General features: G+C 44.5%; 1 protein-coding gene across 1 annotated transcript in view; it reads right to left on the reverse strand.

Annotated features, from left to right (window-relative positions):
* The window catches only part of LOC123840843 (ectonucleotide pyrophosphatase/phosphodiesterase family member 7-like), a 31464-nt gene extending 24775 nt beyond the window's left edge, over nucleotides 1-6689 (reverse strand). Inside the window, exon 1 of the mRNA XM_045870590.1 lies at nucleotides 6440-6689. Within this exon, the coding sequence (XP_045726546.1) occupies nucleotides 6440-6689 (250 nt within the window). The remainder of the gene's footprint in view (nucleotides 1-6439) is intronic.
* Nucleotides 6690-14773: the final 8084 nt, after the last annotated feature.

The following is a 14773-nucleotide window of genomic DNA, read 5'->3' on the forward strand; positions in this document are numbered from 1 at the left end:
TGTGAAAATAGACACACAGGGAGAACTCTATGGATTGGATGGAGGATGGGAGTGTGGCATCTATAAGCCACGGAATGCCGGAGATTGTCAGCAAACCACAAGAAGCGAGGAAGACAGAAGGAAGGATTCCCTACAGATTTGAGAGGGAATGCAGCTTTATTAACACCTTGATTTTAGACTTTTGGACTCCAGAATTGTGAAACAATACATTTCTGTTTTTTTAAAAAGATTTTTTTATTTTTAAGTAATCTCTACACCCCATGTAGGGCTTGGATTCACAATCCTGAGATCAAGACTCACATGTTCCACTGACTGAGCCAGCCAGGAACTCTATAAATTTATGTTGTTTTAAGCTGCCCAGTTTGTGGTATTTTGTTATGGCAGCCCTAGGAAATGACTATAAATACTTTCAAATTAATAATTCTCCTCCCCCTCCTTCTTCTCCTTTTTTTTTTTAAAAGATTTTATTTATTTATTCAACAGAGAGAGACACAGCGAGAGAGGGAACACAAGCAGGGGGAGTGGGAGAGGGAGAAGCAGGCTTCCCGCAGAGCAAGGAGCCCGATGCGGGACTCGATCCCAGGACCCTGGGATCATGACCTGAGCCGAAGGCAGACGCTTAACGACTGAGCCACCCAGGCGCCCTTCTTCTCCTTCTTTATGTCCTCCTCCTTGTCACTTCCCCCCCCCTCCTCATTTTTGCCGAAGCAACAGAAAGGGTCTAATACTGATGTGGTGACACACTATGATTGGAGAGCCCAGCCTCCGTGGACATTCATTGCCTCCTAGGATTCAGGGATTAGCCATAATTCTGCAGGCTTTCTGGAGCTTCACTCTGGGGCATGTCCCCTGTTACCTTATGCCTTTATACAAAGACTGATGCTCACTCCCTGTTTATCTGAACCCCATCAAGGACCTGTTTGTGCTAGGAGGAATTCCAAAATGGCCCCCAAGGTTCTTGTCCCCTGATATATGTGCCTGGTATAATTCTTTGCCTTGAGCATGGGTGGGACCCGTGGCTTGCTTCTAACCAGCAGAACATGGAAAAGTTGAAGAGATTTTGCAGATCTCTTGAACCCTAATCAGTTCATTTTGAGTTAATCAAAAGAGAGATTTTCCAGGGTGGGCCTGACTTAATCAGGTGAGCTCTTAAAAGAGGATCTAGAGCAGAGAGACCCTCTCTTGCAGCCTCAAAGGAGCAAGCTGCTATGAGTTCTACAGCTGCAGGGAAATGGATTCTTCCAACGACCACATGAGCTTGGGAGAGAACCCCAACCCAGCTGATGCCTTGATTGCAGCTTTGTGACACACTGAGCAGAGGCTCAGGGGTGCTGACTTCTCTTGGAAACTGAAAGATAATACATGGGTGTTGTTCTAAGCTGTTAAGTTTATGGTAATTTGTTCTGCAGCCATAGAAAACTAATACATCATTCTATTTTAAGAAACTTCCAGGTGCTGTGGCCAAGCCCGTGTGTGTGTGTGTGTGTGTGTGTGTGTGTGTGACATGGATGTTGGGGGTGGGGGGTGATGAAGCCAGGTGGGAAGAAGAAAACTATCTTGGAGGAAGTAATGGCTCATTCGATGGGGAGAGGACAAAGTTGATTAAAATGCCGGCCTGCCCAGTGCCCAGTTTTGGGGAGCTGGAGGGAAAATATTTCCCCCAGAGCCAGGGCTTGCTTTGCACTTGGGAGCTTTGATTCTAGATAGGGGCCCCACTTCCACCTCTTGCAGGTGGTGGTGGGAGGGCCGATAGTTGGAGGAAAAATACACATTCTTTGCAAGGATGCAAAGATTGTCTCACATGGAGAGGTGATAAAGTAGGATATTTTGAATAAATACCCAGTTTTTAAGAAATCCTCCCTCCCTGAGTTTCTTGCTCAGGACTTCTCTCCTCCCTGCTTCAAGGAAAGGGTGCCATGGGAGAAAGCATGGAAAGTGGGTATTTCTGCTAAGCTCTCCCCCCTTATGGGGAGCTGGGGTGCAGAAAAAGTTTTGGGGGGGCACAGATGAGTGAGAACGCATTTCCCTGTCTGATTCCCTGAGCTGTCAGAGAAAGAAAACAAAAAGGCAGAAGGATCCACAAGAAAGAGCTCTTCATCTTTCTCCCTGGCAGAGCTACAGAGAAAAGGAAACAGATCCCCCAAAAGATCTGTGGGATCTGGGAACCAAGGGGACAAGAGCCTGTGTTGTGAGGCAAGCCCTGGGTAAGACCTTGGAGACACTTAAGTGTAGTTGACCACTGTCCCCACTGCCGGGCCCAACAGAGATGCTAAAACAGTAATTGTTGAATGAAGGAATGAATACCTTGGAGACCCTCTAAAAAAAACTCTCCAGGAAGACTTTCTTTACCAGCAGCAGGGAAAACTGATGAGGGTCATGTGACCTTGGCTCTAGGGTGACGGCTGAGATATCCACACACCTGATAGCCCCCAAGCATGAGGAGGCCCTGCTGCCCAGATGAGGGCAGCAGATGCTCTAGGAGGCCCAGAGTTCTGACCCTGGGCAGCTAAGTCAGCTGTCTTCGGGAGGCTTGCTCATGGATCCTTGTGCCTGAGACATGGCTTCTCCTGGCCTTGACCTGGCCCCTGCCCCTTAAACTCTGTCTAGGAAGCTCAGAGGAGTGGCCACATGGCTTCTTGGACCTGAGCCTGTGTTGGAGCTGTGTGTCATATGCAGCTCAGATATGAAACAGTACGACAGGTTCCTTCTCATCACCTCTCTTCCCTGTTAAATTGCCCAGAGGTGTTCATAAGAACACCAATTAATTAGTTGTTGAGCTAAGAGAGCCCGTTTATCATATTTTGTGTCAGGCCTACACCCTGGAATCTGATGAGGTCTTTGGGTGCTGGCAGCACAAATTTTATTCATTATTTTTTCTATTATGGATGATTCTTTCCCACATTGGAGTCAGACAGAGGCCTGCTTGAACCCAGCTCATGAAGACAAATGCTGGGGGTTTTGTTGGGCCTGGGGTGGCCTCTGTTTCATTAATACAACATATTGAGGATATATATTTGTTTCCTGGAAGCTCTGAGGATGGGCAACATTCAGAGGGGTTTGGAATGATTACTTAATTAGAATCAAAGACACTGGTGGGTCGTAGTCATGCTGGAGGGCAGGGATTGAGGAATCAGTGTCTGTAACCATCCAGAGCTGAATTTTACTTCTTACTTCTGTCTCAGAAAAGATTTGTAGGTGCCTGGGTGGCTCAGTTGGTTAAGCGACTGCCTTCAGCTCAGGTCATGATCCTGGAGTCCCGGGATCGAGTCCCGCATCAGGCTCCCTGCTCGGCAGGGAGTCTGCTTCTCCCGCTGACCCTCCCCCCTCTCATGCTCTCTCTATCTCATTCTCTCTCAAATAAATGAATAAAATCTTAAAAAAAAAAAAAGAAAAGATTTGTACATCTTTGAACCTCGGATATCTCACCTGTAAAGAGGGTAGCTGTCCAGACTTCATATCACCATTACAAGAATTGAAGGATCTGATGATGATGGTACCTGCTTAGCATTTTCATAAGCCAGGTATTAGGTTCCACCATTCAAGGCAGGAGTTTTCAGCTGGGGGCCAGTTTGCTCCCCAAGCAGACATTGGGCAATGTCTGGAGACATTTTTGGTTGTCACACTGGGAGGAGGGGGTGCTCCTGGCATCTAGTGGGTTTACAGGTCAGGGATGCTGCTCAGCATTCCACAGTGCACGTAAAGTCCCCCCTGCCCCACGAGAGAAAAATCTGGTCCCAAATGTCAATAGTGCTGGGGTTAGAAAACATTTTTTAAAGTTGAAGCAGAGTGAATGTTCACCTGCTCAATAAATGACAGGTCTGGTTATAAATAGAGGGTTCAAAAGAACATGTTTTTTCCACAGTGGGTGAATTAAAAAGATTATTTTGTTATTTATAGGCAATACATTTCACATGGTCCAAGATCTAAAAAGTACACAGGGGGTACAATTCAAAGTCTCCCACCCCCTGCCCTCCCTGGAGGAACCAGTATCGCCAATTTCTTGTTTATTTATCCAGAGGTCCTCTATACATCTATAAGTAATTGTATGCACATATGTATACATTTATATTATATGAACACATATATACACACATTCTTTGCATTTTGCTTTTGTCACTTAATCCATTTTGGAGATAGCTTCCTATCAGGGCACAAAGAACTACCTCATTTTTCCTTTTAACGGTAGCAGATTATGCCATTCTATGGATGTCTGGTATTTTATTTAGCCATTCCCCTCTGGGTGGCTAGTTAGGTTGTTTCTATTTTTCCTGTAGTTACAAATGCCAATGCAATGAATAACTTTGTATGTACAGTGTATATCGTTTTCCACCCACAGATATATATCTGTGGGATAAAGTCCTACAAGTGGAATTGCCAAATAAGAAAATTTGTATGTTCTTGATTGTATTGGTTGTTGCCAAATTACTCTGCATTGAAACTGTACCCATTTCCATTCCCCACTGGCAATGAATGTAGAAGAGGAGTTGCAGTAATTTTATAATTTTTAAAATTTGCTCTTACTGTTCATATCTTCTCATTGGAAACCTTCTGGGAATAAATAAAAGGTGGGCATGCCTTATAATATTTTGTGCCCATCATATTCTCAGTGTTCAGGGATCCAGAATCTGCCCATGGGAGATCTTTTAAATGTTATGAAGTTAATGCCACTGGGAAGTAGCGTTCGCTTTCTCCAGAAAAGGGCTATTTAGTTCCTGTTTCCTGGCACTAATAGTTCCCAAATGACTTGCCTCTCAAAGAGTTTACATGTAGGAAAATCTCTGTCAGCAAATCTCCCTCTGAGTGGTTGTTCAGCTTTATTTTTTAAGTTTCTGATTCAAGGGCCCCTTTGAGAGTCTGATGGAAGTGATAAAACCCTCTCCCCAAAAAGGTACCAGCAGTTTGTGTATCATTTCAGAGGCTCCTGGAGCTGCCTTGGACCCCAAGGGAGTGGTTCTCTGGGTAGGGGTGAGGCTCATGCTGCCAGGCACCACTCCCTACCCCATGAGAGGGGTCTGTGGATCCCAGGCTCATAGCTGGGCAGAATCAGTTCTGTGTGGCCAGGGACACACTCGTTCCGGACCTGGCTTCCCCCTTGTCCACTTCTTGGCCCAGTGACTGATGAGTTACTCAGCCTTTTTTGAGCTTTAGTTTTCTCATCTATGGAATGGGGACAGCACTGGCTTTGCAGTATTTTTGTATTGGAGATATCGAAGCCAGAGCACCTAGCACGTGCCCGGCTTCAGGCCTATGTTGGAGGAATGGAAGCTATTCTTATTCTTACTATAGTGAAATCCTTTGCATTTTGGCAACTGGGATTCTGGAACAACCACATTCTTTTCTCTTACAGAGACCTTGAACACGCCCTTCCCTCTGCCTAGAATACTTTTTCTTCCTCTTTGTCTCCTGAGGTCTCTTTCAGTTCTCAGTTCAACCGTCCCATTTCAGCCTTTCCCTGCCTGCAATTTCAAGTCAATTTGCCCTTGCTCTCTTCTCCTGGAGAAACTCTCCTCTTCCTTCTCAGTGCCTCTCCTAGTTGTAATGAGATCTATTAGTGTATTTACTTGTCTAATGTCTGTCTCCCCTGTCTCACCTGACTACATGCTCCAGGTGATCTGGGGAGACTGGCAAGGGGAAAGGCCCTGAGGCAGGTGGGGGCTGGGTGGAGACACAGGCAGGTGGCCTTTGTGATCTGGAGAGAACTCTGTGAGGGGAAGAGAGGTGAGAGAGGCCAGGAGAGAGTGGGTCAGGGTCCAGGTCATGGGACTTTCTGGGCCACAGAAAGATAAGATTTGAATTCTTTTCAAAGAACACATTGATGGGGCACCTGGGTGGCTCAGTTGGTTAAATGTCTACCTTCAGCTCAGGTCATGAACCCGGGGTCCTGGGATCAAGCCCAATGTCGGGATCCCAGCTCAGCAGGGAGTCTGCTTCTCCCTCTCCCTCTGTCCCTCTACCCCGCTCATGCTTTCCTTCTCTCAAATAAATAAATATAATGTTTAAAAACCAACCCGCCCCCCCAAAAGACCCATAGAGCTTTGGTGTCCCTCCAACTCTTCAATAATAAGCCAGGGAGTCATCTAATCTAATCTAGTTCTTTAAAGTTTAATGTTTTATTATTTTTATAAAGTTCTTTTAATGATTTAGTTTTGGAAAAGATCACCAGCCACTGTATGTAAGGCAGGGTGGAGGGTGGGTGGGCCTGGGGAGCAGGGAACAGGGGCTGGAGAGGCTGTAGCTGTGGTCCTGATTGTGTCTGCAGGCTGGTGCCCTGAAGCCAGTGGGGTTTTAGAAACCAGAATATTCTAAGCTAGTGCTTCTTCCAGTTGCATGAACTGCCTCAGTCTCCCAAGAGCTCACTGAGAATGGGCTCTATTTCAGGGAATGACAGACACTGGGGCTTCCACTAGCATTGGTGGACTGGCTGCAGCGCGGAACTTACCGGAGATGGTGGTGAAGTGGGATGGGGAGGTCATTGTCACAAAGGGTGGCGTTAGGTACTTGGCCTTCACGCCCTCCCGGGCCAGGCGGTCCATGTTGGGGGTGTCCACATCCTGGTCGTAGTTCCAGCGGAAGCCATCGAAGGAGATCAGCAGCAGCTTGTTGAAGTTCTTCCTCCCGGGGACAGGGTGGCAGCTGGCCCAGCCCAGCAGGGCGGGCAGCAGCAGCGTGAGGACCCCGAGCGCTGTCATGCCGCGAGCACCACACATCACAGAGTTCATGGGCCTGCTCCCATTTTCTCCCTTTTTTATCTGTGGTTGAACAAAGTCCAAATTGATAATTGTGCCTGAGCTGTGTTGTGGATCGAAACACCTGGAGTGTAACAAGATGTCATGTTTTATGTGATGAAAAGTTCTGGAAATGGATGGTGGTGATGGTTGCACGACATTGTGAACGCATTTAATGCCACCGAACTGTACACTCTAAAATGGTAAAAGTGGTAAATTTTGTGTTGTGCATATTTTACCATGATAAAAAAAGTCAAACCATGTGAAATATTTTGGACTTTGTATCAATTCCACTATTGTGAAGATTTGAGGAACAAATTAGACTGGTGCTTTCCTTTGCTCAGTATATTCTGTTTTTATAGGGAGAACAGATTATTGTTCATTATGACTCTGAAAGCAACCACCATGGATTGAGGGCCTGAGAGGGCCAGGAACTATATACACATTATCTATTCCATTTAATTAAAAAAAAAAATCCAAGGTAGGTTATTGGGGTGGAAATTTCCCATGAGAATTTAAAGAAGTCACTGTGGCTAGATACACATAAGATAAGATTTACCATTTTAACCATTTGGAAGTGTACAAATTCAGTGACATTTAGTGCATTCACAATGTTGTGCAACTATTACCTCTATCTAGTTCCAGAACTTTTTCATCCCATCAAAAGGAAGTCCTATACCCATTAACAGTTACTCCTCATCCCTCCATTACCCAGTCTCTGGTAACCACTAATCTGCTTTTTGTCTGCTTGGGTTTATCTCCTCTGGATATTTCATATACATGGAATCATAAAGTATGTGGCCTTTTGTGTTTGGATTCTTTCACTGAGCATAATGTTTTCAAGGTTCATCCATGTTGTAGTATGCATCAACATTTCATCCTTTTTCATAGCTTATTAGTATTCTATGGTGTGGATATGCCACATTTTATATATCCATTCACCAGCTGAGCAACATTTTTTTTTCTCCATCTTTTGGCTATTGTGAATAGTGCTGCTATGAATATTTGTTTGAATACCCTCTGCTTTTCACTTAATTTTTGCAATATATCTATGAGGTGGTTTTTATTTAGTAGCTAAGTAAACAGCTCAGAGAGGCTGTGGAACCACTTCATGGTCACACAGCAGATCTGAGACTGTAGTTTTCATACTTGGCCACATATTTGCTGGGCATGGGAGGGTGTGTTAAATTCCCCAAGGGCACAAATTGCTTTGAATACTTTTAAGGATCTGCAAAAAAATGAGCACGTACTATGTCCTAGGTGTAAGAGATACAGAAATATAAATGCAGAGGTTGCCTGTGGGTGGCTCAGAGTCCAGGGGACAGGCAGACAAGTAAAGTGTTACATGCAATGGAAGGGCCCTGCTGGAGGTGTGCATGGGAAGTGATGTGGGGGCAGAGGTAGAGGGTCCAACCTGGAGAAGCTGGGTAGGGGTGGTGCTAGGCTTGAGTTTTATAGGCTGGGAGGAATTAACCTGTTGGAAGCACTGTCATTCAGCCACTCATCTGGATATGACAACATCTGCCTCCGGCCTGTTCCTGCAGGTACATGGATGACATTTACCTTTGCACTTTTAGAAAGATCTATGCCTTGTATAAAGAGGTCATCAACTGACAGGAGTTGAAGGTTTGCTCAGGTATTCAAGGGAAGTTTTTGGAAGATTTTTGTCTTGACCTGGGTGTACTGAAGGCTGCATATCAGACCCAGATGGAGAACCTGTTTCTCCCTTGCTGAAATTGTCTGGAATTCTGTTCCAGGTTTTTGCTTAGGTTGAATCTTTGGGGTGAAGAAGTGGTGTGCCAGGGGAGCTCTATTTTGGATTTGTATAACTTGGCTTCTCCTATTAATTAGCATATGTTTTGCTATTTGAGGGATTTTCATAGAATTTTGTGATGAGTATGCAGCATTGCGATTGAGTGTGTTTTGAAGCTTTCCAGGTTGAGCATGTTTTGAAGCTTGGGTTCACATCTTCACTCTGCCACTTACTATCTATGACACCTTGGCACAAGTCCCTTAACCTCTGTATGTCTCTGTTTTCTCCTCTGTAAAAAGGAATAGTGATATATTTTCTAAGGTTATAAGACTTTGATGAGATGTTGTACATTGGTAGGAATGTTTACTGCTCATGGGATATCCATGTTCTCCCCCTCATTTCCCAGCCCCTTTGTAATTACAGCCAATGTGCTGTGAGTGGAAGCCACATGCATCACTTCCAGCCTACAGCTGTCTAGGGCTGGTACCTAACTATTTCACTCTCTCATCACCTGCCACCCCATTAACTGGAAGTCTTGTGTTAAGATGGTAGGCTTTCGGGTGCCTAGGTGGCTCAGTTGGTTAAGCAACCGCCTTTGGCTCAGGTCATGATCCTGGAGTCCCAGGATCGATTCACGCATCCGGCTCTCTGCTTGGCGGGGAGTCTGCTTCTCCCTCTGACCCTCCCCCCTCTCATGCTGTCTCTCTAATAAATAAATAAAATCTTAAAAAAAAAAGATGGTAGGCTTTCCATCAGTCTGGGTCTCTGAGTGGCCATATGGAACATAGTCCCCAGCCAATCCATGGTGGAATGGAGTATGGGAAGTCATTTGTTGCCAAGCCATTAAGATTTTGGGGTTCATTTGTTACTGTGGCATAACCCAGTCTGTCCTGGCTAATGCAGCAGGTAAAGTATTTACATTGGTCCCTAGCAGTGTAAGTGCTTAACAGTGGTTGGTTACTTGTAGTATGATGATAAATTGCCACTGAAAATTTTGTCATTTGATCCGATGATGCCAATGATGCTATTTTGTGCTTGGACAAATTTGACTTGGTATTCCTTTGCATTCCAGCATGTGGGAGGGACAGATGATTGAGGGGCAATAAAGCATTATTATCTTTAGTTTGTGTCCTTGGATACCCTTGGTGGCAATGAACAGTGATTATTACTCTTGAGAAAGCCAGACCCAGAGCAGAGTTGCTGTTGATCCCAGAATTGGGCCTGTCCAAGGAAAGAATCTTGAGTACCTGGTGTGTAGATTCTCCAAGGGAACTGGAATACTTGTACTAAGTGGTTTGGCCCTTTGGGAATTATATACAATTATGTAATTGTAATCAGTTAGGCCCTTTTTGGGACAATCTATACATATCTCTATATTCTGGAAGCACAGAAAAAATAGCTGTCCTGCAACAAACAGTCTTCCATGTCCACTGAAACATCCCCGAAGTGCCACATTTCATGTAATCAGCAGAATTTGGTGGAGGTGGTTGGCTAGAGAAAATTTTCATTATGGTCACTGTGATGCTTATGGTTGCAGCATTGTAATGTGCCTTGGTTTCTTTTGGTAAGTTTTGGTTTGGAAGGCATAAATTCATCATTTGTTTATCAAATATTTATTGAGCACTTTGGTTGGGGTGGAGGATGAAATATGGAGGAGAGAGTAAATCTCCTACTGCCATTATGTTTTCAAGCTGTCCTAGTACTCAGCTGTGGGACATGAGGCTTGAGGGTCTCAGTTCCAGAAGAATCTTCCAGCCATGCCATCTTGACTGTGCCATTCTTTCTTGCAAGTCCAGTCATCTCTGACTCTTAACCTTCTTTTGCATGGTTCATATATTAGTCACAGGAATTGTTATAGAATTGCAGTGTGTTGTGTCAAACTTAAGGATACCATTAAACTTTGTTAAGTTTCAAGAATACCATTAAACTTTTTGGGGCAACGGGGTGGCTCAGTTGGTTAATCATCTGACTCTTGATGTTGGCTAAGGTCATGATCTCAGGGTTGTGAGATGGAGCCCCATGTTGGGCTCCATGCTGGGTGTAGAGCCTGCTTAAGATTCTCTCCCTCGGGCACCTGGGTGGCTCAGTTGGTTAAGCGACTGCCTTCAGCTCAGGTCATGATCCTGGAGTCCTGGGATCAAGTCCCGCATTGGGCTCCCTGCTCAGTGAGGAGCCTGCTTCTCCCTCTGACCCTCCCCCCTCTCATGTACTCTCTCTCATTCTCGCTCTCTCAAATAAATAAATAAATCTTTAAAAAAAAAAAAGATTCTTTCCCTCTCCCTCTGTCCCTTCCCCTGCCTTCTCTAAAAAAGAAAGAAAGAAAGAAAGAAAGAAAAGAATACCATTAAACTTTTTAGAGAAATCTGTGTATTTATGACATAGTCAGTGGAGTGGAGATGAGGAATTCCAAACAGATTTTGGGAATCATCCCAGAATGAGGTAATAGGTAGAACTCTTGGTTGCAAGTCACAAAAACCCACATTTTATTAGTCTAGGTAAGAAGAGGGACCATGTTTTAGTCTGGTTTTGCCCTGAAGCAGATCCTGAAACAAGGATAGGGGTGCAAGTGGTTTATTGGAAGGTGATCCCAGGGAGCACCAATAGGGGTATGGGGAAGTGATTCAAGGAAGCGAAGGAGGCCAACAAGGGGTGTTTCAGTCTTGAGTGTATGCAGTGCTAGAATGATGAGTACTATGGGCTATGGGCATGGCATCTGCTACAGGTTTTTTAGGGCATGATTTCCCATGTCACTGAAATCATTCTGCAGAAAGGCAGGGATGCAGCTGGGTTCCACAAGCAGGGACTCACATACCACCAGATCTCTCTTTCTATCTCTGTGTCTGCCTTTGTCTGCATATCACCTTAATTTTCTTCCACTCAGGACTGGTTTTCTCCATAAGATGAGGAAAATGACCACAAAAGCTCCTGTTTTTCCTTATTCCAGAGTTCCTGTCATCACAGAGAATGATTATATTTTCCAGTTCCAGTTAGGAAAATTAATCCAAGGGAAGAACTCTGATTGGCCTATTTAGATCTCTGGGCCAATCAGCTGTGACCGGAGGGCAGGGTCATATAAGCTCCTGGCAGTGTCCACTAAGAACCACATGGCTGGAGTAGGAAGAGGTACAAGTCTCAGTAGAAGGGAGTGGTGGTAGGCTGAAAAAACAATAGATGTCTGTGATGTAAGGATCAGGAATGCATCCTGTTAAGCCTAGTAATTATTGGGACTTAAAGAAACTTTTTATATATAAAGTGTCACTGTAGTTCTCTCCGGATGATTCAGCAGAAAGTAAAAACCTATATGAACTGAACACTTCCTGTGCACAGGCTGTTGCTATGGATTCAAATCCTTATTGATGGATCCAAAGATCAATTAAAATGTTTCTCAAGAGATATAAACTCTGGTGGGGACTGCTTATGATAAGGCTGAAGTTGAGAATTGGCATGTAGGAATTCTAATTTCTTTCTTCCATTGCATACTGTCAAGTTTAGGTTCTGGCTGGCAGTTATGCACCTCAAAGGAGGGCTGCATATAAAGGGGTGTGTGTATGTGTGTGCATGTGTGTGTGCGCGTGTGTGTGCGTGTGTGGTAGGTAGTTTCCAAAGATGATTGCAACATCCCACAAATGCTCTTTTGCAGTGTGTTTGGGAACCCTTCCATTAAGAAGTGGAGTCATTTCCTTCCTCTTGAACCTGGGCTGGCCTGTGACTTGCTTTGACCAGTAGAACGTGGCTGAGGTGATGGTCTCTGACTTTTGGTTCTAGGCCTTGAAAGTCCTTGTAGCTTCCCTTATTTTTGCTCTCTTGGAAGCCCTGGCTCTCCTGCTCAAGGGGCTGTGTGGAGAGGGGCTCTGGAGGATAAGAGGCCATGTAGAGGAAAACCAAGTCCCTAACCAATAGCCAGCATCATCTGCCAGGCATGTGTGTGAGGCCATTGTCAACCTTCTAGTGCAGCTGGTCCTCCAGCTGCATGCAGCCACATAAGTGAGCCCAGGTGAAACCAGCAGAGGAAATGACCAGCCAACTCATAGAATCATGAGAAATAATAAATTGATGTGGCTTAAAGCTACTTAGTTTTGGGTGCAGTAGGAATAGTTCTTAAGGGTGTGAGCACTGGGGTCTGCATTTCCCATCTGCTGAAGATCCATGAGTTCATAGGATTCAATCCAGAGCTGACTTATTTCCTTAATGTCCTATTGTTTGAAACTTCCATGAAAATCTTTTTAGAGACTTAAATTTTTAGAGCAGTTTCAGATTCATAGCAAAATTGAGAGGAAGGTATAGAGATTTCCCACACATTCCCTGCCCCCACACATGCACAGCCTCCCCCACTAGCAACATCCCCCACTAGAGTGGGACATTTGTTACAACTGATGAACACATTATAGTCACCCAAAGTTCATAGTTTATATTATAGGTCACTCTGGTGTTGTACATTCTGAGGGTTTAGACAACTTTCATGAAGTTTTCACAGATTTGGACCACTTCAGGGAAATCTCAAAGCTCAGAAATTATTTTGCCTCCTGCCATGTGGCTGAGCCTTATGAATTCCTAAGAAGGATCTGACAGAAAAGAAAAATTTTACAAACGTATTCTTGTGGCTTTACTTCGGCAAGATTCACATCAAGTGTTGAAATAAGTGCTAGTGTTATTCTAGGTCATGTTTTCGAAGACTCACATGGCCTTAGGGTTAGCAGGATCAAAATGGCCTCCTAGCATCTGTGACATACCCAGAAGGGTTGGTTCAACTGGAGTGGACCCTGTTCTCTGGGGGCTTATGTACTACTTCTTTAAGACAATGCCACCACCCTCCTCTAAATCTCCACAAATACAATCCTAGAAGCCTTGATGAAATAGTGCTTTAACTGAAGATTGTACTGAAGAACTGAACTTTTATAAAGTTCCTTGCTATATGGCCACATCACTTTCTCCTTCCTCTCCATAATTTCTCCTCTCCACTCTCTCTGGCCACAGCCCTTTCTCCAACCTCACTCTGCCTTTCAAAACCCCTTCAGCTTGCATGCTTCCTTTAATAAAATCTCCATCTAAACCTGCATACCCCTGGGGAGCACAGTCCACTTACCACATATGGACATCCACCAGCATCATCTTCACTACTCCAGGCAGGCATTCTGGTGTGAATTCTATGCCTGTTGGAGAATTTGTTCTCATACTCAGCTGATCCCTCATCCCGTACCTTCAATCTCCTACCCCTTGTTTGACACCTTGGGCCACACTGAGCAAGTTGAATTCCTATTTCTTACAATAGGTGTTTGAATGCGGCCATATTTCCACTTCTTCTCCTTTCTCCCTTTCTCCCTCCCTCTTTCATTACCTTCCTTTTTCAGATCTGGGTTGGCACACTTTTTCTGTAATGAGCCAGAGAGTAAATATTTCAGAACTTGCAGTCCTTACGATCTCTGTCACAGCGACTTAACTCTGCCACTAGCATAAAAAAAACATGAGAAACAGCCAGATGATACATAAATAAATGGATGTGGCTGAGTTCCAATAAAACTTTATTTACAAAACACACATCAGGTTGGGTTTGGCCCATGAGCCATAGTTTCCTGACCCCTGTACCAGAATATTCTCGTTAGCCTGAACACCTCTAAATCTTTTGACCATTGCTTACTTGGTGTGGCTTTGATTTTCTTCCCCATTGTGGTCTGTTTTCTGAATGCCTGTTAGTTTGTCCATGTCTCTTAAAATATGGCCCCTAGAACAAGATGCATCATTCTGTAAATGCAACAATGTGATACTCTCTTTTGCCACATTCTGAGCAGGAGAAAGAGAGCAGGAGTAACATTGCCCTTGGGAACTCCAACCTTGTGCACATTTGGTGATCTTCTCAGTGAAGGTTGTAAACCTGTTAATCCACAGGGTGGAAGGAAAGAAACTGGAAGCATGATCTGTCCAGCTTGAGTTTAACATTTGATGCACAGAGATCTCTGACTTTTCTGATAGAGATTTGAAGGGGGGGGAGATTTGTCCACAGAAAACAGCTTCTATGCCCAGATGAGGATCCAGCAGATAATCTTGTGAGCAGAACTCCCTAAGAACTGAGAGGAGGGGAAGAGGTGGTGTTAGGAGAGTGAAAAGGTCAATAATTAAGGCTATGACCGTGCTAGGAGAGGCGAAAGAAGAAAATTAGACTGCCAGGCATGAATAATGAGAAATCTTTGATGGAATTAGTGCAGAACAGATACTAAAGGCTTCTTTATTCTTCTTACAGTCAAAAGTTTTTGCTTAGGCTGGGTGAGGGAAGGAAAAGCAAGTATGTTGAGTATCCCCT

This window comes from Mirounga angustirostris, unplaced genomic scaffold (genome assembly GCF_029215605.1).
Source record: "Mirounga angustirostris isolate CCGP_5_RB_7025 unplaced genomic scaffold, mMirAng1.0.hap1 SCAF_5, whole genome shotgun sequence".
NCBI classification, from domain to species: Eukaryota; Metazoa; Chordata; class Mammalia; order Carnivora; family Phocidae; genus Mirounga; species Mirounga angustirostris.